This window comes from Furipterus horrens, unplaced genomic scaffold (assembly GCF_987537825.1).
Source record: "Furipterus horrens unplaced genomic scaffold, mFurHor1.1.pri manual_scaffold_10, whole genome shotgun sequence".
Taxonomy (NCBI): domain Eukaryota; kingdom Metazoa; phylum Chordata; class Mammalia; order Chiroptera; family Furipteridae; genus Furipterus; species Furipterus horrens.
Window position 1 is genome coordinate 41,032,855 of NW_028327180.1, and position 24,541 is coordinate 41,057,395.

The 24,541-nt window shown below is 45.8% G+C and overlaps 1 protein-coding gene across 2 annotated transcripts; it reads right to left on the reverse strand.

Moving 5' to 3' along the window:
- Window positions 1-446: 446 nt before the first annotated feature.
- On the reverse strand, window positions 447-20,573 carry ACER1 (alkaline ceramidase 1). Of its 2 annotated transcripts, none has more exons than XM_090289484.1 (6): window positions 20,397-20,573; window positions 7,928-8,042; window positions 7,704-7,845; window positions 6,850-6,987; window positions 3,681-3,818; window positions 447-3,408 (listed from the first exon to the last, which is right to left on the reverse strand). In XM_090289484.1, exons 1-6 carry the CDS (start codon window positions 20,487-20,489, stop codon window positions 3,240-3,242), a joined length of 795 nt encoding a protein of 264 aa, XP_090145610.1. In that variant the 5' UTR covers window positions 20,490-20,573; the 3' UTR covers window positions 447-3,239. The 2 variants fall into 2 exon arrangements, with proteins under 2 accessions (XP_090145610.1, XP_090145611.1); XM_090289485.1 differs by lacking the exon at window positions 20,397-20,573 and adding an exon at window positions 11,565-11,633.
- Between the last annotated feature and the right edge of the window lie 3,968 nt (window positions 20,574-24,541).

A 24,541-nucleotide genomic window follows, 5' to 3' on the forward strand; every position in this document is an offset into this window, starting at 1 on the left:
CAGCATTGGGCCTTTATCCCATAGGCCATAGGGAACCATGAATGGTTTGGGAGCCAACTCAAACTCTGTACGACAAGGTATTTCCCCAGAAAAGAGCAGTTTACACTGGACACTGCAAATTTTTCTCTCTCCTAGTATTTCCGTCTTTCCTGGCAACATCCCCTGATCTGGGGGCTCCTCCCAGGACAACTATGAGCCTGTAAGGCATCTTTGTATGAATTTTTTAATGCTAGCCCTTCCAGGAGAATGCCAATTTATGACAAGTCACAAGGCTTAAGAGCTTCAGCCCTCGCTTCCCATCAGAGTGGGGCTCTTAACCCCCTCACCACCATCCCCAGCTCCCAGCTCCCACAACAAGGAAGCACATAACCATGTCTGGCCAATCGAAAAATATATCCCTCTGGCTAATGGTATTTGTTGTGGGGGAAGGCAAGATGTAAGACCACTTGAGAATGACTCTGGGAGCTTTATTAAATCTCAGTTGAAGTACAAATCACATAAAATAAAACTAACCATTAACCATATCAAAGTACACAATTCTGTGGCATTTAGAATGTCCACAATGTTGTGTAGCCTCCACTTGTATCTATTTCCAGACGATATTTTTCACCCCAAAAAGGAAATCCCGTACCTTTAGCAGTCACTCCCTATTCCCTACTCTCAGCCCCTGACAACCACTAATCTGCTTTCTGCCTTTATGAATTTGTCTAACTTTGGACATTTCTTGGAATATGAGTGGAATAATACCATAGGTGGCCTTTTGTGTCTGGTTTCTCTCACTGACCATCATGTTTGCAAGGCTCATTCATGTCATAGTGAGTGTGAGAGCCTCACTCCTTCTTACAGTAGAATAATTTTCCATTGAATGATACATCAAATTTGGTTTGTCCACTCTTCCATTGTTGGGCCTTTATGTTGTTTTCCACCTTTTGGCTCTTAACAATAGTGTTTCTATGAACATTTCTGTACAAGTATTTGTCTGATTACTTATTTTCAACTCTTTTAGGTATATACCTAGGAATAAAATTGCTAGATCAGATCAGGAGGTGTAGCTCTGGGCAAGTTGTTTGTCCTCTTTGAGCTAACTCTATAAAATGAGAATATTCCTCTCTATCTGAAGGAGGGTATAAGGTTCAATGATGCATGTTGTGGGCATAGAGCACATGGTAGCCACTCGATAAATACGAATGGCCCTTCCCCTTCAATGTCCCAATCTCTCCAATGGAGGGACGCACTCCTAGGGCCCAGATAACATGCCCTGACACCCACCTTTTTCAGAGAATATAAAATGCTCCATGGGTATTAAAACCCATCCAGGGTCCCCAAGTTAGGAACCTCTTACTCTGCACTCTCCTTTGATCACTGAGATCGACAACAGCTTTCTTTCAGTTGCTCCAGTGCATTCTTGCCCCAGGAGGTTCACACCTGCCATTTCCTCTGCCCAGAATGATCTTTCCCAGCTCTTGTTATAGTTGGTTTATTCTAGTCATTGAGATCTCACCTGGAAAGTGCAATCCCCATTCCCCTTCCTTTTAAAAGGGCTGCTCCACCGCCCCATGATTCTCTAGAACATCACCATGCTCTGTCTTTCAGGCAGACTCATCAGTGCCTGGAATTGCCTCAATGGTGTCTTTTTGCCAATGTGTGTCTCCTCATTAGGGCAGGGACTTGGTATAGCTTTGTTGTCATGTATCTCCAGCGGCTGCTATAAGACATATAGCAGACAATGTATATTTGTTGAAGAGATAAGTGAGTGAATGAATGAATAGATGGGATGATTGGAAGAATGACAGAATGATTCGGATGAGTAAATAAATAAATAGATGACTAAATGTGGATGGATGGATAATGGATAAATAATTGGATAAATGGATGGAAGGATGATTGAATGATTTTGATGGATAAATGAATAAAAATGGATGGCTAAATATAAATAAGTGGGTTAATGGAGGATGAGGGATCGATAATAGTCAGTTAAATAGATAAATGGAAGGATAATAGGTAATGGATGGATGGATAAGTGGATAGATGAATGAATGTTTCAGAGAATGATTCAGTGGATGGATGAATGGATGAATGAATAAATTAAAGGATGAGTAGATGGACAAATGCTGGCCAGACTCTATGCTAAGTAATTTACATACATTATCTTGGGGTTTTTTTTGTTTGTTGTTTGTTTTGTTTTTTAGATTTTATTTATTTATTTTTAGAGAGAGGGGAAGGGAAGGAGAAAGAGAGGGAGAGAAACATTGATGTGTGGTTGCCTCTTGCACACCCCCATCAGGGGACCTGGCCCACAACCCAGGCATGTGCCCTGACTGGGAATCAAACTGGTGACCACTGAGCCACACCAGCCAGGGCATTATCTTGTTTTATCCACACAGAAATTTCATAAAGGAAGGAATGTTTCCACTTTACCAAAAAGGTGGTTAAGCTTCATAGGCAGGAAAAATCACTTTCCCGAGATCATACAACTAGGAAATGATGGAGCAGGATTCAAACTTAGGTCTCCTGACTCCAAGCTCTGTGCTCTTAACCACAATGAAAAACATCCTCCATTTCTCCCTGCATTTCTCCCCTTCCCTCCTCTGTACTGGCCACCCCAGCTCCATTCCTGTTGCTTGTGTCCGACAGCACCCAGATTGCCCATCCAGGTGTCCATTGTCGCTCCACTGTCAACCAGTGAGATGACCACAGAAGTCCAATGTGAGCATGTGTGAAGGCCTGCAAGGTCTCTGCATGCATGCATGAGGGTAGAATGCATGACTAGAAAATATGTCCATTCTCAGGGATAGCCCCTAAGTACCAGGGATATTGCGTGGCCAAAGACAGGTCCAAAGAGTCTGGTAGTGACTGCCACTATTGGTCAGGTGCATGTGAACCAAGCCCTAGTCTGAGGTCATTCCAAGTTGATGCCACATAATCACAGCAGCTGGTGATCTGGCCCCACCAGGTTGTGTGACAACAGGGAAGCAATGAACACAAGGAGGAAATAAAAGGGAACAGGAGCAGGTCATGGAGAAGAGCTATGCCCGGCAGCCCCGCAGGGTCATCAGACTGCTGCACAGAGAGGTCTTGAAGTCCATCCTCTGCCTTGGGGAGGAGCCATGCAGGAACTGGAGTATGGGGAAAGGGAGCTGGAGGAAGGAACTGTGTCTCTCGGACTCCTGATCCAAGCCGCTCTCCTCAAGACACGGGTGAGTTGGCAGGTAGTTAAGGAGTCAAGAAACAGGCAGACTTTAGCAGTTCTTGCGGTCACCACTGATTTCCACGTAGGGCAGCCCCACAGGCCAAGTGTCCCGAGGCCAGTAGCGGACTTTGAGGGTTTGGCCTGGCATCTCATACCTGGCATCCACCAAGACCATGGTGACCATGCCGTAAGGGAAGGTGATACTGATGAGCACGTGCCTGTGGGATGCAAGGAGTGGGTAGTGAGGGCACAAGATACTTCTGCAGCCGCTGGAGGTCCCCAGCCCCACCTGAGTTCTCTTCTTACTTTTTATGAATCTTCACTATCCAAAGGAATCTTCTGGAACTGACTTCCTGACTGCAACCAGTTGCCCCCCAAACACAATACCCAGTATCTGTGCTTTCCCTCTAGGTCCCCAAGCTGCTGCTCCAAGCTCAGGTAGCTGAGATTTTCTGGTTCTGGGGCCCCAGACCACAAGGTAGGTGCTTACCAGATGCTGTGCATGTAGAAGAAATTAATCTGCTGCCAAAAACTGCAAAGAAAACGGTCACTGATCCAGCTGGCCAATGCAAAAGCCCACAAAACCACGGAGACTTCAATGAGATGCCGAAGCTCCTTATTACTGGTCCTAGGAAGGGCAGAAGGGAGATGAGAGCCTGACTCAGAGAGTAGAGCCTTCAGGGGCTGATGGGAAATTCCTCCACCAAGAAGATGAGGCTGGGAAGTGGGAAGGATCCAGGGTGCCAGGGGGAGGGGGCCTCATCCATGCTTATGGCTAACATTTGCAGGGTACTTACAGGATGCCAGTATGGTTCTGCAAGTCCTAGAAACTCAGTCCTCGCAACAATGCTAATATTGCCATTTTGTTAGGGAGAAAACTGAGACCCTCCAGGGTTACACAGCTAATAAGGGGCAGAGCTGGGGTTTGAACCAGGGTTGTCAGATTGTAGAATTCTTAACCAACAAGCCCTTCTGTGTTTGTGTGTTTGGGAGTATGAGTGTGTGTATACCTGTGAGTCAGTACTTGAAATTTCTTGTCCGTGTGGCTATGAGCATGTGTGTACCCATGTATGGGAGGATGATTCTCTGATGGCCATGTCTTGGGACGACTCAGGACCCATAGATTTCATCTATGTTTCCCAATGGCAGAACTAACAACCCAGAGTCCCTTAGGAAAGAGTGTATTGGGAATTACATAAGGCAGTAACTCCCTTAAGGTTAAAAGCCCAGGCCCTGCCTGCTAGCCTAAAATGAGACAGTTTAAATAACAGAGAAATCATAATGAGTAAGAACTGGTGCAATCTGAATAAAATCTGGGGTCTAGTTAACAGTTCATTCCCCCCTTTTGAGATTATACTATGGTCACATAAGACGCTGTCACTGGTGGAGGGGGGTGCCTGGGGGAAGTTGGGGGAAGGGTGCACAGGACTCTGCTTTTTTGCAACTCGCTATGAATCTGTAATTATTTCAAAACACAAAACTAAGAATGTAGCACAGTGACCCAAATGGGTTAAAACACTTCAGAACTATAAACATTCTTAAGTTCATAACAATACTTAGAAACAAAAACCAACCTCATTGGTTCCTACTAGTGATAACGAGACACCAAATTATCACTCTGATAAGTAAAGGGAATGAACTGATGGTCTCTCCTGTCTTTCTTTTTCAAACCCTATTTCAAGGTTGATGAGTGAAAGTCTTTGATGGAAGAACTCCAGCTAATCAATGCAGAGGGAACAACAGAATTTGCAAGTCACCCTTTTGCACCCCCTAATGAGATCATGGATGGAGGCGGGGCATCAGTGACTGCTGAGATCACTAGGTGACAAATCAGTGGAAAACTTCCTAATAAAGGTACAGGTGATATCATTCAAGTCCCCTGACTGACGTTAACGCACTAAATGTGGGACAACCACTCTTTCTGCAGTCCTAAAGGGATGAAACAAGAGCACCCAGCACCACACATGAAATATCCTGACCTAAAAAAAATGTAAACCTGCCCTGGGTGGTGTGACTCAGTGGATTGAGTGCTGGCCTGCAAACTGAAAGGTTGCCAGTTTGATTCCCAGTCAGAGCTCATGCCTGGGTTGTGGGCCAGGTCCCCAGTTGGGGGTGTGCAAGGGACACCTGATAAACGTTTTTCTCTCACACATCAATGTTTCCTTCCCTCTCTTTCCTCCTCCCTTCTCCTTTCTGAAAATAAATAAATTAAAATATTATTTAAAAATTTAAACCCAAATCTAGATGTAACTATTATTTGCAGGAAATTAAAAAAAAAGAAAAGTAAGCCCTGGCTGGTGTGGCTCAGTAGATTGAGCACCAGCCTGTGAACCAAAGGGTGGCTGGTTTGATTCCCGGTCAGGGCACATGCCTGGATTGCGGGCCAGGTCCTCAGCTGGGGGCTCATGAGAAGCAACCACACACTGATATTTCTCTACTCTTTATTCCTCCCTTTCCCTCTCTCTAAAAGTAAATAAATAAAATATTTTTTAAAAATAGTAAGGAAACAAGTTGAAAGATGCCATAGGAAGCAATCAGTCAAATCCAGAATGTGGATGTTCTACACGACAAATGACCGAGTGCACGTTACCAACAGACATGAGCAAAGGGAGAGGGAGGAACTGTTATGAAATAAGTACCCAAGATACTGGTTTGGATCCTGAATTTAAATAAGACCAGATGTAAGAAGGCATCTTTAAGAAACTGAGCAAATGTCAATGATAACTCAATATTAGATACCATTTTAAGGAAGTCTCATTAACTTTGATAGAAGTGTATGCCGTATCTTCCATTTGTCCCTCTAGATTCTTCCCTACCCTTGTTTCCTCTGCCCTATGACCTGGGGGAAGGGAGGGGGCAGTGCTGGCCTGTGTGGACCCAACCCAGAGTCTCCCTTGTCCTTGGGCTTCCAACTGGATTGGCCAATGGGGAGCACCAGCAGGAAGCCAAAGAGCAAGGGAGGGTACCGTTAGGTTTATTTTCAGAACTCCCTCTCTGTAGGATTGGTTCAGGCTGGCTGCAATCAGCAGCTGGGGGTCGCAGCTCCTGCCCAGAAGACCTTGAGGGCTCTCTCCTTCCAGGTCCTTGCACTCACTCCCTCCCATCACCCCTCACCCCAGCTCTCCTGATGGTCATAGAATCTCCCTCTTATTAGCACAGGACTTTTAAATGATCCTTCGTGATTTTCCTACACCCTGCCCTCTCCTTTGTAAATACCCTTCCATTCAACCCTCTTCAAATGGCCCCATTTAAGAGTTCCCTCTCTATCCTGCTAAGACCTAGTATGGGTTAAAAAATAATAATGATTCTTTATTGGGCGAGTGAAATCCGGAAAAAGTGATGGGTGCCATGATATGAAATCTGAGGGGGAATAAGTAACGCCGACTGTTAAGATGTCGATGGTTATCAGGGCTGGTTAGTGGGCACATGGAGGTGTATGGTAGGACGCTCTCTACTTGTGTATACGTTGGCGGTTGGTAATAGAAGACAAGCCCTGCAGTCAGACAGCCTCGGGTTCACATTCTGGCCCCGCCCCTTGTTTGTGGATGATCTCGAGCATGGAGTTAACCAAAACTCTGTGCCTGGTGAGTCTGGTGGGGAGGGGGCAGGCAGAGGAGTGAGAGGGTAGTGCTGGAGGGAGGACGGGAGCCGCCACCCACTTCCTGTACTCCTGGATCACGATGTAGAGGATGTGCACAGCGATGCTGTTGAGGGCGTATGCGTTGACCGTAGGCCTCAGGAAGGACAGGAATGTACTGACCATGGTGGCGATGACGACAAGGCAGACAAACTGGGGCCTGGAGGGAGAAGGGCTCAGTTGTGGGCGTGGTTGGGGAGGGTCCTTGGGGATGGGGGTTAGGCAGGGGCACAGGGAGATCTTGTGGCAGAGGTGGATGAGAAAAGGGAAGGGGTTCCAAGGAGCCCAAATGGGCTCAGAGAAAAGTCTTGAGGCTCCCAGGTGGGCTCAGCAGAGGATCCCAGGGCCCAGAGGAGACAATGAAGGGTGCCAGGGCCCAGGTGAGGTCAGGCAAGGAATTCAGGAAGGGCCCAGGTGGGATCAAGGAAGGAAAAGTGGGGGTCCCAGAATCTATCATTGAGGGGTCTTGGAATGCTCAGAGAGTCAGGTAAGGTCAGGAGAGAATTTCGGAAGGGTCGAAGGTCAAGAGGAGGGCCTAGAAGATCCATATAAAAGATTCCAGGAAGCCCAGTTGATAGGCTCAGAGGATAAGTCCCTGGGACCCAGGTAAGCTTAGGCATAGGGTCCTGGGACCTCCAGGTGAGCTCAGACAGGGCCTCGTGGAGGTCCCATGCTATCTGGGGAAGAATTCTAGGAGTTCCAAGTACTGCACTTAGAGAAGGGGACTCCGGAAGCTCAGTTGAGTCAAGCAGGGTCAGGTGGAAGTCCTGGTATTGTCAGGGGAAGGGTTTCAAGGACCACAAGAGGGCTCAGGGAGGGGACCCAGGAGCCCAGGTGGGCTCCCACAGGACCACCAGAGCACCAGCCCCACCCCACCTGTTTTCCCTTAGGAAGGTGGGAAAGTAGCAGCGGGGCATCCATATGCTGTAGCCACTGGCCAGCAGCCACAGAATAGAGATCTCGTCTAGCAGTTGGCCCAGGAAGCTGAGTGTCATGTGGAAGTACATGGAGAACAGGCCTGGAGCAAGAGACAAAGGCAGGTGGTCAAGGAGGTGTCCCGTCCCATTCCCAATGCCCCGCTGTCACAGACCCTCACCTACCTATGACCATGAAGAGGACACAGATGCCATAAATGCAGCGGGTGCGTTTCTGGGCATAGGGTTGCATCAGGAACATCATGAGAGGCCCAAAGATGAAGAAGGTGACATTGCTGAACTGGAGAAGAGGAGGACATGGGGAGAGGGTATCAAACAGGGTAGGGAGAGAATGGCTTCCCTTATATCCAAACCCTCAGGCATTAGTCAATGAGTCACCTGTCTTCTTTCAGACAATGCATCAACCCAGAGTATATCAAGTCTTTCAGCTAATTTTAACAGTCCATGGGTCATCAGTAGATTCATAACTCCATCCATTATCCTATGGGTTCATTCATTCAATGAGTGTGGCAAAGACTATCTACTAACATTCTACCTAGATTCTCCCCCTTTTGCTTACAAAAATGGCATCCCCCAAATTTTAGCTAGGCACACTCAACTAAAGACTACATTTCCCAACTTCTTTGCAATGCACCATGCCCTTGTGACACAGTGTGGTCAATGGGGTAGGAATGCAAATAAATCTATTACTTTCAGGTCAGTTCTTAATAAGCAGCTTAAAGCTTTCATTCCACTTCCTGTGGCCATGTATCTTAAGTTATGTGTACCACCTTTCTTTCTTCCGTGCTACATAAACCCAAATTATGTTCAAGCATCAGGAGGACATGGGTTTCAGGGAAGCAGGATTTAGCCCCAGGGCATTAATCATTCCCATTACCAATGGCCGGTTGAGGAGTAAATGTGTGATATAATTCTGGCTATGAAACATGATTGGAAGTTCTGATGAGGGACTTCTGGGAAAGTCTCTTTACTGAAATCAGGCCCAGTGAAAGGGCCTTCGGACATTATGGTGATGTTTAAGATGTGTCAGCTATTTTGCAACCATGAGGTAACTAGCTGAAAGCGAAAACAAATACTTGAGAACAGTGTTTCTCACTTTTTGGCCTCAAGACCCTCTTATATTCTTAAACATCATTGAGGACCTCAAAGACCTTTTGTTTGTGTGAGCTGCATCTATTAAGATTGACTGTATTAGAAATTGAATCTAAGAATATTTCAAAATACATTACTACACAAGCACACATTTCCTTGGCCATCAGAGAAATGGTGTCATCACACCTCATGTGGCCACTGAAAGATTTTATTGTAACCTTGTGAGATAATCAGAGTGAAAAAAAAGGGCAAACAATATCTTCATATTATTATGAAAAAAATTAGACCTCAAGGAATTTCTGAAAGGGCTTCAGGGGTCCCTGGACAAAATTTCAAGAACCATGTCTCTAGGGATATCAAAACAGAAAGATGAAAAGAGCCAAGAAGCTTGATGATGTTGAGCTGCTAGGTTAACCTATTCCAGAACCTTCTACATCCAGACTTCTATTTTTTTTAATTTATTGATTTGGTGGGGATTGGGGGGGGGGGTGTTGTTCCACTTATTTATTCATTCATTGGTTGCTTCTTATATGTGGCCTGACTGGGGATTGAACCCACAGCCTTGGCATATTGGGATGATGCTTTAACTAACTGAGCTACTTGGCCAGGTAGGCTTCTAACTTTTTAATTGTTCTTTCTGTTTAAGCTGTTTTAGTTGGGTGTTTTATTTGAAACTAAAGCTTTCCAGTTAATGGGCTTCAGGATCAAAGTGACATGGGGTTGGATCCATGCTACCTCACTAACTATTGGGCCTTGAGAAGGTGAATTCAGTGTCTTAGTCATTTGTGACATATGCATAATGTCATCTGCTTCTTCATTCTGTTGACCTAAAGGTCCCCAGTCCTCTCTAGCCTATGAGTACAGTTAAGATCACAAGAACATTTGCACCAGAATTTCAAAGTCTCTAACTCTGACATAGGACTTCAATGCCCTCAAAGTTTCCCTCAGTAGGTCAAGGTTGTGGTCATGGTGAGTTTTGCACATGAGCTCAGAAACAAGTGTTCTCATGGTTTTCTTGACCTGTGAATTTGAGATCAGCCAGCTGGCTTGCTCAACTACACCCTTCCCTCCTCAATAAAATCTTCCTCTTGTAAAGGTCTTCTCAACTGTCTGTGTCCCATCTTAGTGAAGGAATTGTGCCGTGTTAACTAAGGCACTCTGTTATTTTTTCAGAACCCCGACCTTAAGGATGCTGACTCAAGAATACAGAGCACAGTGGTGGGTGTGGGGAAATCATCCACCTAATATAATGTCACCGACCATCTATGAGTCTAGGTCCTGGGAACATGTCCTGATTCTAGGGAATCCCATGGCTCTCCTTGGGTCATGGTGGAACCAGCTCAAAGTTCACAATTTGAGGACCCAGCCTTGGCAAACTGGTTTCCCAGCCCATGGTTCCACCCACATCCTTGTTTTCCATGCCAAGGTCTCTTGTGATCAATGGACAAGGTCAAATACATCTCTGGGACAGTCACCGATTCACAATGGCTACCCTAGAACAGAGAGTTACCCCCACATGCACACTTGCCCTGTCTGTATCATGAGACCCCACCCCACTGAAGAATACCCTATCCCAAACTGGGCCAATCAGATTTTCTCTTTTGGGAATTTAAAACTTGAAGCAGACACAGAACATGGGAGTTACCAAAATTGAGTCACGCAGTTGGCAACTCTCTAGCAAGGCCTTTGATTATTGTCATGATGTTTAAGGTACGGGGGCTATCTTGCCACCATGAGGTGATGAGGCTGAGAATAAAAAACAAACACTCAAGGGCAATATTTCCCCTTCAGCTGAATCCTCCAGACATGCACTAGGTCCCAGCACCCCCAGGGAACTTGTCTTTCTATTTTCTAAAATAGTTCAATATTTTTATAATGCATACTGTCTCTCTGCCTCTCTCTCTCTGTGTTTGTTTCTTTGGTTTTGTATTTTGCTTAAGCTAGCTTCCTGTTGCTTGAATCCAACAAGACTATCACCATTAGTATATTAGCTATGCCTCTTTTGTAGTAACCAACAAAAAAATTATTATGGTGAACTTACACTGTAATTATTATATATGTGAGTACATGTGTATATAGCTACTTCATTCATTCAATATGTGGAGCTCATTAATCAAAGGAATTTCAGAGACAAGAAAAACCAGAAACCAGAGCAGCTCTGACTCTTGAATGGACAGTCTCTTCTGGGGGCAACTTCAGGCATGAGTGGAAACAAATATGTTCAGTCCTTATGTCCAAGCCCAAGATTAAAATTCTGGAGAGTGTAGCCTGGGCCACATTCCACCCTTGGCAGAGGAGGGGGAGCGCCTCGATTGATCATCCATAGAGACCATAACCAGTAGGGGAGGAGCAGTTGGTTGTCTAAAAAAAAAAAAAAAAATGGGGCCAGGAATACCACATAGGCAAAATCCCAAACAAATCCACTCTCCCCTCTGCCTTCAATCAAACCCCAGCCCTTGAGCATATAAACATATGCCCTAAGCTGCTGACCCAACCAGTCTCCCAAACTTTAAAGCCTTCATTTAAAATACATCTGTCACTTTAACTCTAAATTAAATCACTCAATCACATTTATGACTCCCATAAGTAAAATCCAGGCTCTTAAAACTTGTCTTATAAACTCCCTCCAATACACTCAGCTCTCTCCACCTTTAACTTTATAATCCTAGTGGAAGGAATAACTCAGTTCCTCCGAATGAACCATACTTACTCTTACATCTTTCCTCCAGGAGTTAGCATGTGCTGTTCCCACTGCCTGGAACACTTTGCTCTCCACTCACTCCTCCTTGCCAAGCCAACTACTATTTTATCTGTCACCTGGGTATCACTTTCTTCTAGAGGTTTCCCAATCTCCCAAGGCAGGGTAGGTGGCCTTCCTTTGTGCCCAGTGCATCCCACTTCTTCATGCTTGTCCAGCTGCTCTGGAACTGCCTGGCTCTCCTGCTAAACCTGGTTTTGAGTACACAGGCTGTGTCTTCTCCATTTTCCATTGTAACCTCAATATAGTAGGTACTCAATAACTATTTATTGTTGACCAATCTCAAAACAGATTCAGGTGGATCACCTATCACATGCCTAAAAACACCTGACAGAGGGTCCTGTATCCAGAAAATTCTGGATAGAAGACACTATGACTGTTACTTTCTCATCTTTGATGACACACCTTTACGAAGATTGTTTTTAATCCTTGCACACACACCCTCATCAAAGTCCAGCATTCTGGTTCTCATTTGGCAATGAGAAAATTTAATCTCTGAGGTTGCACAGCTCTGGAAGACTCTTAAGCTTGACTTGTCCCCTGCCTTAGAAGACAGGAAGGCTAGACAGGTGGCAATAATGAAGAGGGGGCCTCCCTGCTTCAGTAAATAGCAAGGGCTGCTGCTATTGTTGTTGTTGTTGGGGAGATGATAATAACAGTTTTATTAGTGGTGTAGCTACTCTAAGCTCAGAGGCCAGCGGAACCGAGCCAGGAGTGCAGAATGAGGGCAGAGCAGCAGGTGGAGCCTATGACTAATGGGTGACAACTGGCTCCAGAGCCTCTGATAGCATCAGAGAAGATACCAGGGTCTCCTCCCTGCCTTCTGGGGCTGGGCCCCCAGGTTTCCCAATCGTTGGCCCCACCCATACTCTGCAAGGCAGGAAAGGCAACATCTGGGATCGTGTCCAGAGCCAGCCCAGCCCTCAGCTCTGGACACACCTGAGTTGGACTCCCTGGGCCCCAGCCCCATCAGGTGCCTCATTCATTCATTCATTCACTCATTCACTCACTCACTCACTCAATGACCATTTCTTCAGTACCTACTGTGTGCTCAAGGACCTTAGCAGTCAGTGCCTGAAAACAAAGTCCCTGCCTTCACAATGTGTATCCAGCCAGGGTTTGAGGACGTTCTTTGCCCCAATTTCCTCCTCTACCTCTGAGCACCATGGTGAGAATTAAAGAACCAAGTGCCCCAGGGCCAGGAGTTTGTCTGTTTTGTTCACTGCTGTGAAATCTCAGTGTCTACAACAGTGCCTGGCACATAGTAGGTACTCAGTAAATTTTTGTAGATAATAACGCATGCCAAGATACATGTAATAATGCATGCATGTGCCTGGCATGGGAGCTGTAACAGCTGTGCACAACCATGTTGCTATTATTCCTTTTTATCACCAGTCCCCAGCAGGGCATCTGGTAAATAGATGTGGCTGGATACTTTCAGGTGGGAAGAAGGAAAGGAAGGATCAAGGGAGGGAGGAAGAAGAAAGGGAGGAAAAGAAGGAAGAAAGGGGGAAAAGAAGGAAAGGAGAAAGGGAGGAAGGGAAGAAAGAGAAGAAGGGAGGGAGTGATTGACCTGAATTGACTCACTGCCTCAGCCTCAGGAAGAGGCAGAGGAGGATCCCCTTTCTCATTTACCCCAACCACCCTGGGCTGAACCCACCTCCCCCGCAACCACCCCAGCCCATCCCATTCCCACTAACAGCTTCTCTGCAGATCCACTGTTTCCCTGGAGGAGCCCATTGATTTATTCTCTCTGCCTTTAGTGTTTGTGCCCTCCCCACTGGATTGCAACGTCCATGAGAAATAAGAAACACCTGTTTTATCCTCAGCTGTGTCTCCAACACCTATCATGGTGTCCATCAAATAGGAACTCAAGAAAAGTTTGTTGAATCAATCAAATCAACAAACATGGCCAAGATCATCTCGCTTGTTCTCCCCACTGCCAAAGCTCGAACTCCCAATACCACCACCTGGCTCTGTCACCTGTCCAGGACCCCTGTGTGCATCCATTTAACAGGTGAGCACAAATGTTGGTGCTGGGCGGGGCTGGAGCAATTGCACCAGCCACAGCCACAATTCCTTCCTGCATGGGACTTATGTACATGAATTAGACGCACACAGTGAGTTGTTAATGACTCAGTGGTTAAGTGAGAGACTCTAGGACCAGATGGCCTGGGCTTCACACTGGAACTCCCAGCATTTGCAATTTCTGTGCACTAACAATTACATACTGTGCAACCCTGGGAAGGAAACATAACCTCTCTGAGCCTTTATTTATCCATCTGCAAAACAGGAGAATAAGAGTACCTACTTCATAGAATTGTTATGAGCATTAAATAAAATTAAATAAATGTCAGCTGTAATTAACACATTGACACTTTTGCTTCTCTATGTTATGTTTACTTGAAATAATAATAGCTTCAATTTATTTAATACTTAGGATGTGCAAAGAGCTGTGAGGTTTTTTAATATCAATATCTCTTTTTAAATTGAGATATAATTCACATACTATCAAATTCACTCTTTTAAAGTGTACAAGTTGGTGGGTCTTAGTCTATTCACAAGGTTGTGCAACAATCCTCACAATCTAAGTTCAGAACACTCCATCACCCCAAAAAAGAATCCCTGTCCCCATTAGCAGTCATTCTCCATCCTCCCCACCTCTGAGCCCCAAATACCCACTAACCCACTTTCTGTCTGTAGATTTGCTTGTTCTGGACACTTCACATAAATGGAATCACACACACACTGTGTGACCTTCTGGTTTTTCTCACTGAGCGTCGTGTGTTCAAGGTTCATCATGTGTCAGAGCTTCACTCCTTTTGATGGCTGAGTAATATTCCATGATGTGGATAGACAACATTGTGTTTATCCATCATTAGCTGATGGACATTTGGGTTGTCTAGTACTGGCTTCATCCTCTCTATGGTTCTATGAATTAAGTATTATCTGCCCCCACAGTTGCCCCCACTTTGAATGTGTGCTCACTAAACATTTGCTGAGGAAACGAATATATGTGGTTTCCTTCCCTAGCACATACCACCATTCTGTACCCTTGACTTCTGTTTATTGTCTGTCTCCTTCATGTCCCAGGACACCAGCACCCACCCACCCACCCCCTCCAGCCCAGGGCAGGTGTTATTGTCTGCTTTGATCACCACAGTGTCCCCAGAGCCTGAAACAGTGCCTGGCCCAGTCAATTCTTGTTGCATAATGAGCAAAATGAGGGGTTATTGTCCCCCTGTATCAGATTCCCGCCCACCAGGAGGCCAGGAGGGTGGGGATTACAAATGCCTGTTTTTCCAAAGGAGAAAAGAAGTGCAGAGGGACCTATAAAGTCTGGGCCCTGGATGTGTCATGAGCATGATCACCAGTTTTGTGTGTGCAATTATTCAATTAATAACATGTTTTTTCTGAGGGCAGGGACCGTGCCCTCTTAGATTTCTGCGGGACCTGGCAGACCGGAAGTGCCCGAAATTAATTGCTTTTGCTGTGAATGTTGATGAGGAAAAAGGCAGAGAAGGGAGGTGTGGGTTAGAGCTCATGGGACCTGCAGTCACAACCAGGGGCTCAGAGAGGAGGCAGGTCTCCTGCCTGAGCCACACAGCATTCAGGGAAGACAGGGATTGGAATCACCACATAGCAGAGGCCAGTGCAGGAAAGACTCCATTGGAAGAGGTGGTGGGAAGGTTGTTGGAGGTGCAGGCACTGCAACCCACACACTTTCCCTCTCTGATTCCCCTACTTTCCAACCCCCGCCCCCCCGCCCCAGTCCTCCTCCTCACTCCTTTGCCTGTGTAGTTCCCACACCAGCCATGCCATCCCTTCGTTCTATACCCAAGCATCTGAGAGGGAGCTTCCTGGAGAGAATAAGCTTTGTTTAAATCCTCACCTGAGGATATGTTTATTGATTTGAGAGAGAAGGAACACTGATGTGAGAGAAAAACATCTATCAGTTGCCTCCCGTGTGCACCCTAATGGGGAATCGAACCTGAAACATTCTGGTGTACAGGATGACACTCGAACCAACTGAGTCACTTGACCAGCGCTGGAGATGAGATTTGGACTTTCTGAGGCTTTAATGGGATCCCAGGGAAAAATTCAACAGCACAGCTACCTCTGGGAGCTGGGGGGCCTTGAAACTTCTTCCCATATCACTTGAAACTCTCCTAAGATGTCAGCAGTCCAGAAGGAAGCCACACCTGGAGGCCACCAAGCCAAAGCAAGCAGGTGCAAACTGGAGCGGCCTACACCTTGTCTTCTCCCCTTGCCCCACATGACTCAGCTCCTCCTACACCCCTGACGTCTGTTCCTGTTAGATATACTTTTCTTGGCTCTGCCGGCTGTCTGTGAAATCAACCAGATGTCCCTGCTGCCCCCACATCTTTGACTCTCCAATGCTCTAAGCTACCCATGGCTCCCCAGTGCCCTCACAATAGAACACACACTCCCCTGCCAAGCATTCCTGACCTGACTCTGGAAACCCCACCAGCCCTTTCTCCCACCTTTTGTCCCTCTCCCACAGGCAGCCTGTGCTCTGGCTCAAGCCACCTGCTGTTCTCCCTCACCTCAAGACCTTTGCAGAAGGTGTTCCCCTTGCCCCATATGCCTTGAAGAACATTTACTCATTCTTTAAGCCTTGAGGTTCCCTCCCCATTCATCAAGTGGAGGCCTCATCCCCATCCCCATGGCTCCTCACCACCAAGATTCCGACTCCTGCTTCTCCCTTTACCACAAACCATGGACTGGGGGACATATTTCTAATTCTGAAGTCCCCTCCACATCCTGAGGTGCTGAGCCTCTCTAGGACCCCAGGATCACCCAACACAGGTTGTTTACATTGTTGTTGTTTAATGAATACAGACAGATTTCAAACACTCCAACCCAGCATTCAAAGCATTCATCTTCATCTCTGCCCATATTCTAGCCACAGAAACATACTTTTCCTTTTCCCAAACTGGCTAGCCCCTTTTTATTTCCAGGACTAGGCCATCCTTTTTCTCTCTTCTGTTCTCTTTTTCCAGACTCCTACACCACTTGGCGAGCTCCTATTTATCTTTCAAACTGCAACTCTTAGGTGCCTGTCTCCCTGAAGCCTCCCATCACCTGGAATGAGTCCTCTAGTGCTTCCTTTCTCAATGCCCTGGCTGTGTGGGACTGGGTTCTCCCCCACCTCAGGCTCAGAGCTCCTTGCAAGTAGAGCAATAAGAAAGCAAAATATTCTTCAGGGATCAGCATTTTCCATTTATAAGTTATGACTCCTAAGTGGATCATGATGAAGTCTATAGGAACAAATTTTTAAAAATTTTCTGCTACCTGCCCTGGCTGCCGTGGCTCAGTGGATTGAGCACCAACCTGAGAATCAAAGGGTTGCCGGTTCGATTCCCAGTCAGGGCACATGCCTGGGTTGTGGGCCAGGTCCCCAGTTGGGAGCGTGCGAGAGGCAATCACATATTGATGTTTCTCTCCCTCTCTTTCTCCCTCCTTTCCCTTCTCTCTAAAAATAAATAAAGAAAATCTTTTTAAAAAATTTCTGCTACTTGAAAACAACAATAAAAAGGTATATTAAAAAAAAAAATTCTCCTATTGCCCTGACTGGTGTGACTCAGTGGGCTGGACATTGTACTGCAAGCTGAAAGGTTGAGGGTTCAATTCCTGGTCAGGGCACCTGCCTGGGTTGCAGGCCAGGTGGCTGGTTGGGGGCGTGCAAGAGGCAGCCAATTGCATATCGACGTTTCTCTCCCTCTCGTTCTCCCTCCCTTTCCCTCTCTCTAAGTATAAATAAATAAAATCTTTTAAGAATATTTCTGCTATGTATTTTGTCTTTAATTTATATACTTCACTCAAAAACATTCTTTTAGATAGCTGCATAGTGTTTCATCAGAATGTAGTCAGCCCTACAGAGAGTGGTAAAAATATTATGGCTTCATTTCTGTCTGTCCACTTAGTTATTGCAATTACAATGACTTAGAGATGACTTTGTATATAAATCTCACCATTTATTGAGATTATCTCTTTGGTTAAAGTTCCTAGAGGTATGATGTCGGCATCAAGGGGCGTGGGGTTATTTGAAAATTTATGTCTCAACACAAATTGTCAGTTTCCCACAGGAAGCTGCAAAATCTGAGTGTGCCCACATTCACTATGAAATAAACTCATTTCTGAGAGGCCAAGAAAAGAAAAATATCTTGTTTTCACCCTGACTGGTGAGTCTCAGTTAACTGGGCCTTGTCCTGCAAACTCAAAGGTCCGTGGTTTGATTCACAAGCAAGGCACATGCCTAGGTTGCAGGCCAGGTCCCCGGTTGAGGGTGTGCGAGAGGCAGCCTACTGATGTCTCTCTCATACACCAATGTTTTCCTCCCTCTCTTTCTTCCTCCCTTCCCCTCTCTCTAAAAATAAATAAATAAACCTTTTTTAAAAAGAAAAATATCTTGTTTTCTATTTGACTATGTGCATATATATATATATATATATATATATATATATATATATATATATATGTAACTATCAGAGGTTGGTGAACTACAGCCTACTGGCTTGTTTTGTGTCGTTGATGAGCTTAGAATAATGTTGACATTTTTAAAAGGTCAAAAAATTAAAAAAAGAATAATATTTCATAACACATGAAAGTTATATGAAATTCATTCACATTTTGGCATCCACAAATAAACTTTAGTGGCACCTGGTCACACTCATTTGTTGCCATCAGGCCTGTAGTTGCTTCCCAGCTATGGTGGCAGAGTTGAGTCATTTCTGCAGAGACTGTATGGCCTCAAAAGCTGAAAATATTAACTACTCTGTCTTTACAACAGAAGTTTGCCAACCCCTGAATTACATGACCTATTAGCTTTGGTGACTGGGCTTGAGATACTCAGAAGTATTTTAGGGGAACACTTTATGATATAACGCAATTCCTTGTGCCCTAATCTGTTTGCCAGAGCCTTTTTGATAGGATAGAAGTAAAAATACCTAAGTGTGTTTCCACCAGGAAAAGGTTAATATTGCTTTGTGAAACATTTGTTTCTGTTTGATAAGTATGTGGAAACGCAGGCACTGGGTGATGGCGGTGTAGAAACCTCATATGTGTCATGAGCAGAAAGCGTTTGAGATCTGCAGCCTGGGAGAGTATCTGCGGGTTGTTCAATGTACTGAATTTAGCAACTGGCTGAAGAAGGATGGAATGAGGAGAATTTTGCTTGAGACTGTGGCTAGACCCAAGCGCAGCCCACACCTGAGCCAGCGCTCTCTCAGTGCTTTCTGTGAGGTGGGCTAAACAAAGAACATTCCAGACTGCAGGGACTGCCAGGGAAGGCAGAGAGGAAGACTCAAGAACACCCAGCCCTCTTCTCAGCATCCAGGGACCAGCATGTTCAGCCCACTCCCATTTTTCAGGTGAGGGTACTGAGTACCAGAAAGGGTCAGTGTCTCTGGCCCAGAGGGACAAGAACCAAGATGACAAGACCACAGGTTACCTTTGAATCTCAAAACCCTGCCTCCCAGTTCTGGGAAGCAATGAGGTCAAAAGCTAACAGTCAGAGCAATTGGCCATCCTAGGACTAAGCTTCCTCTTCCCAGCCTGCCAGAAAACTCTCCTGGCCCTAGCTGGTGTGGCTCAGTGGACTGAGTGCCAGCCTGCGGATCAAGAGGACACCAGTTCAATCCCCAGTCAGGGCACATGCCTGGGTTGCAGGCCAGGTCCCCAACTGGAGGCATGCGAGAGGCAATCGATCACATATCAATGATGTTTCTCTCCCTCTCTTTCTCCTTCCCTTCCTCTCTCTCTAAAAGTAAATAAATAAAATCTTAAAACAAACAAACAAACAAACAAAAAACCTTTCCTGGACCCATATAGTTCCGATCCTGGCTCTAAGTGATCCTGGTGATATCCTCAACCTCCCTGAAGGCCCATTTTCTCACCTGAAAAATGGTGTTAACTCAATATATGATATATGGTGCTGAACTTCCAAGTCATTGTGAAGATTAAGTGAAATTGTTCATGTTAAATGTTTAGTACAATGCCTGGCACACAGGAAGCACTCATTAAAGGCCATTGCATTGCTCGCCATTCATTGGTCACCTGCTATGTGAAAGGCACAGAGTGAAGCACACAGCTTGTGTTACCCACCATCTATGAAGGCAAGCACCCTGCCTGTTCACCATGGTGTCCCCAGGTCCCCACACAAAGAGCATAGCCACACGTATCTTTGGCTGTTCACATCTTTCAGGCTTTGGTCAAATGCCATTGCCATGTAGGCATCCAAGATTTTGGGGCTCTTCCAGTATGGGGCTGAGGGAAGGATGATTAGCTGTCCTAGTGTGCCCAAGACTGAGGGGTCTCCTGGGACATGACACTTACAATGCTGAAACCAGGACAGTCCCCAGAAAAACTGGGATGATTTGGTCATCCTGAGCTGGGGATACAGCTGAGAACAAAATAGCCATAGCCACCTCCTCCAGGAAGCCCTCCCTGATCCACTCCTCCCTGCTGGTTGTGTGTTTCCCATTATAGCACCATCACCCTGGGTTGTGAATGCCTGGGGTCACTCTTTCTGGCCCTTGCTGCCTTTCCAAAATATACCACATAGCCTGACGCCAAATAAAGGCAATTAATGAATGAAAGCCAGTGCTCCTTGCCTGGCACACGAGCAAACTGAGGCTCAGAGAGATGAACTGCTCAAACAGGATTCCACAGCAAGGACATGGAGGAGCCAGGCTTTGAACCCAGGCCTGGTGAGACTCTGCCACCACCACCCCCTCTGGGCTTCCACCCACTAGCCCTCACCGTGTTGTAGAACTCGGCCACCAGCTCCGAATGCTGGAAGTTGCTCTCGCACCAGTCCACCTCGGAGCTCTGGTAGGCGAAGATGCTGGGCATGGTGACGCAGCGCCCGCTGCCCTCTGGCTGCCTCTGGCAGAGAGGAGCCTGCAAGCCTAGTAGGGCTGGGCTCAGGTGAGGCGGGGAGAGGACAGCTGGGTGCTCCACAGCATGCTGGGAGGAAAAACCTGCTGAGCAGCTCTCCAGTTGCACCGTGGCCGCCTGGCAATGCGGGGGTGGCCGCCCTGGGCATAAGTAGAGGGGCTGGCACCATCCAGGCAGGGAGCAGTGGGTGGGATGGGAGGCCTCCTCCTCACCCACTAGGAATGAGAGTCAGGGGGACTGTGTTAGAACAGTAATATAAGATCATCATCATCATCATCATCATCATCTTCCTCCCACTGAGGTAAATGCCCTTGCTATCTATCCCCACTGTACAGATGAACACATTGAGGAAGGGAGAGCAGTCACTTGTTGAGACCATGCAAGTGGTAACGTCAAGATGTGAAAACAGGCAGCTGAGTCCAGACCCCAGGCTGTTATCCATCAGGTTTTACCACCTCACACCATCAAAGCTCCAGGCTGTTGTTTCCCATATCAGGGGCAAACCGCTGCATGCCCACCCCAGGGAGCTCAGCTCTACTCCCTGTGGTATACAGCCTTGCCCAATCATTTCTCCTTGGGGAGCCTCAGGTTTTCTGTCTGTGCTAGCGGAGGCTGAGCTGGATTGAAGTCATTTTTCTTGGGCGGTCAAGGCCTCTTATGTCTACAGTGTCACAAATTTCCCCCGGGACCACCTTCAAAGCCCCCATGAAGGGAAGAGTCTGCAGAATTCCAGGTCTGAGGTCCCCGGTCCTGCCTTTCAAGGTCTATGGAAAGCTATGGTTTTAGTCAGACCAGACCAGAGTTTGAATTCTGAGTTCCTCCTCTTCCTTAGCTGTGTGACCTTGAGTAAGTGAATTCACCTCTCTGTGCCTCAGTTTGCTCATCTGTAATAAGGGAAAGATGGTGATATACCCAACATTACAAAGGCACACAGCTAAAACAGGTTAAGGGCTTAACTCACTGCCTGGCTCAGAGTGGACCCCACAATAAATGGTAACGAGTTTTCTATTGCAGCTGGCTTTAAACTTTAAGGCAACCTTATAGAATGATAATAATAATGGCGCCAGACTCTTTTCTATGTGTTCAACATTCAGTATTATCTCATTTAATGTTCTTAACAACTCTAAGAGAAAAGAACTACAGTTTTCTCCAGGTCACTAGAAGGAAACTGAAACCCAGAGAAGTTAAGCAAGGTAGCCAAGGTCACACTGCTAGAAAGTGAGAGTGGGCCAAGTCACTTTGCCTCTCTGAGCCTCAGTTTCCTCACCTGTAAAATAGGAATAATCATAGTACCTCCTTCTTAGGACTGCTGTGAAGCTTTAATGAAATGCTTTCCCTAGGAAGATAATTTTTGGACCTGCATTCATAATCACTAACCTGTGTGACAAGTAATCCACTCCCTTTTCAAGTCTCAATAGTCTGAGGAGAAAAGCTCAGTCAGCGATAACACGTGTTTATGCCTCTTAACACTTAATCCCTGTGTTTGATAAAAAGCCCTTCAGTAGGTAACAGTAACTGGCTGGAATGTTGTGACATTGTTTACATTGTACACATTTTTTAAATAAGCCTGTCTTATGGCTGACCATATCTACTTGACATTCATGGCAGGGCTACAAAGCTTCTTTTTAAAAATAAATTGATTTAACTTTATAATTCTGGAGGTGGTTACATAAATCTATACACAATTGCATAGAGACACACGCAAATGAATGTAAAAACTGCTGAAATCTGAACAAGGTCTGTAGATCATATCAATGAAAATTTCCTGATTTTTGTATAGTGACATAAGATGTACCGTTGGAAAAAATTAAGTAAAGGATACACAGATTTTTCTGTACAATTTTGGCAACTTCTTGGGAGTGTATAGTTATTCCAAAAATAAACGCTTTCTTGAATTGATTTAGGTTTTTAATTGGCAGATAAGTATATCAACAAAATGTGGTATATCCATATACTGAAACATTACTCAGTTTTCGAGAGGAAAAAAATTCTGACACCTGCTACAACATGGATGAACCTTGAGAATATTATGCCGAGTGAAATAAACCAGTCACAAAAAGACAAATACTGTATGATTTCACTTATATGAGGAACATAGAGTCATCAGATTCATAGAGACGGAAAGTAGATGGTGGGAGCCAGGAGCTGGGGAGTCAGCACCTGATTTCAGTTTGGGAAGGTGAGAAGTTTCTGCGGTTGGATGGTGGGGACGGCTGCACAACAGTGAGAATGTGCTTAACATCACTGATCTGCAAACTTAAACATTGTTAAGATGATATGTTTCACATTACATATATTTTGCCACAATTGATTTAGTTTTTAAAGGGAGTTTTATTTTACAAAGTATCTTCATAAGAGTTCAGATGGAAGGCAAATATAGGAAAATCCTGAGGGTGGTCTGTGAACATCAGAAACTTAGGAACTATTGAGGTAGTTCATGCTGCAGTCTCAGCCCAGAGCTGGTGCTGAATGAAAAGAAGCTAATGTTGCTGTTATTGTTATCTACAAAGTGTCAAATGCTTCCATGTTCAGACTCTGCCAGGTGCTCAGAGAGCCACATTTGAGATCCTCTGGACAGATGAGAAGATGTCAGGTTTGGAAATGAGAGAAGGTTCCCAGAACCTGAATTAAAAACTCAACCTGACTGCATTCTCCCAGAGCAATGACAACCCCACCATTTAGCCATAGCCCTGGCCCCCAAGTTCCCTATCCATGGGGGCCAGGAGAGCACACATACACCCCTACATACACCCCCCAGTCCCCCCCCCCCCAGCCTTACTCCTTCCCTGTGTAGGGTCTATGAGGAGGTGGACCAGATGGCCTCTGATCCTCCCTACTCAGATCTAGGGCAGGGCACAACTGCCAGCCTCTGGCTCTTCTGGACCTCTGGGAAGAGTTAAGCACAGGAAGCAAGGTAGTGACAGGTGCCCATGCCCCGCCCATCCTGGAGAGTTTGGGAAATGACCCTGCACAGAGCTGACTAGGAAATAGGACAGCCAGACAGGTAGGTGTGTGGGTGCTGAGGCCAGGGGGAGAAAGGAAGCCCAAGAGCAAGTGCAAAGAGCCAGAGCCTGGGAAGAGGGGGTGTGTGAGTTTTCGTGACTGCTGTAACAGTGGCTTAAATCAACATACATTTATTACCTCACAGTTATGGGGATCATGAGTTCAAAATGAGTTTTATGGGGCTAAAATCAAGGGGTCAACAGGGCTGGTTTCTGCTGGAGGTTCCAGGGGAGAATCCACTCCTTGCCTTTCCTAGCTTCGAGAGGTTGCCTGCATTCTTTGGCTCCAGGCCCATTCCTCCATCTCCAAAGTGCATCATGTCCCTTCTGATTTCAGCATCATACCTCCTTTTTTCTGATGTTGACCCCTTCTAAAGACCCTTGTGTTGATGTTGGACCCACCCAGACAATCTAGAATAATCTCCTCCTCTCAGGATCCTTAATTCAATCACACATGCAAAATCTCTTTTGCCACAGAAGGTAACACATTCCCAAGTTTCAGGAACAAGGACATGAACATTTGGGGGGAACCATGAATCTCCTTACCACAGGAGGAAGGAGATGGGCCTGGGGATAGTGGGGCTGGGGTCTGAGAATGGGGATGAAATAAATTGGGGGTGAGAAGTACATGAAGATGGAATTGGGGATAAGGATGGAGTTGAGCCTGGAAACCAAGTTGGAATGGGTGTTGTGGAAATGGAGAGATGAGGTTAGGATGGAGCAGGGGTTTGGGAAAGGCTTTTGAAGGGGCTTCACAGGCTATGAAGGACATGATTGGGCAATTGGTGAAATTGAAACATGGACTGTATATTAAATAATGGTATTGTACCTGTGTGAGATTTTTGTATTTGATAAATAGTGATTATATAAGAAGAGTGTTCTAGTTCTTAGGAGACACATACTTGAACATTTAGGATGAAGGGACATGATGTCTGCAACTTTCTTTGAAATGGATCTGCACACAGCCTTGGCCAGGTAGCTCAGGTGGTTAGAGCATTATACTTA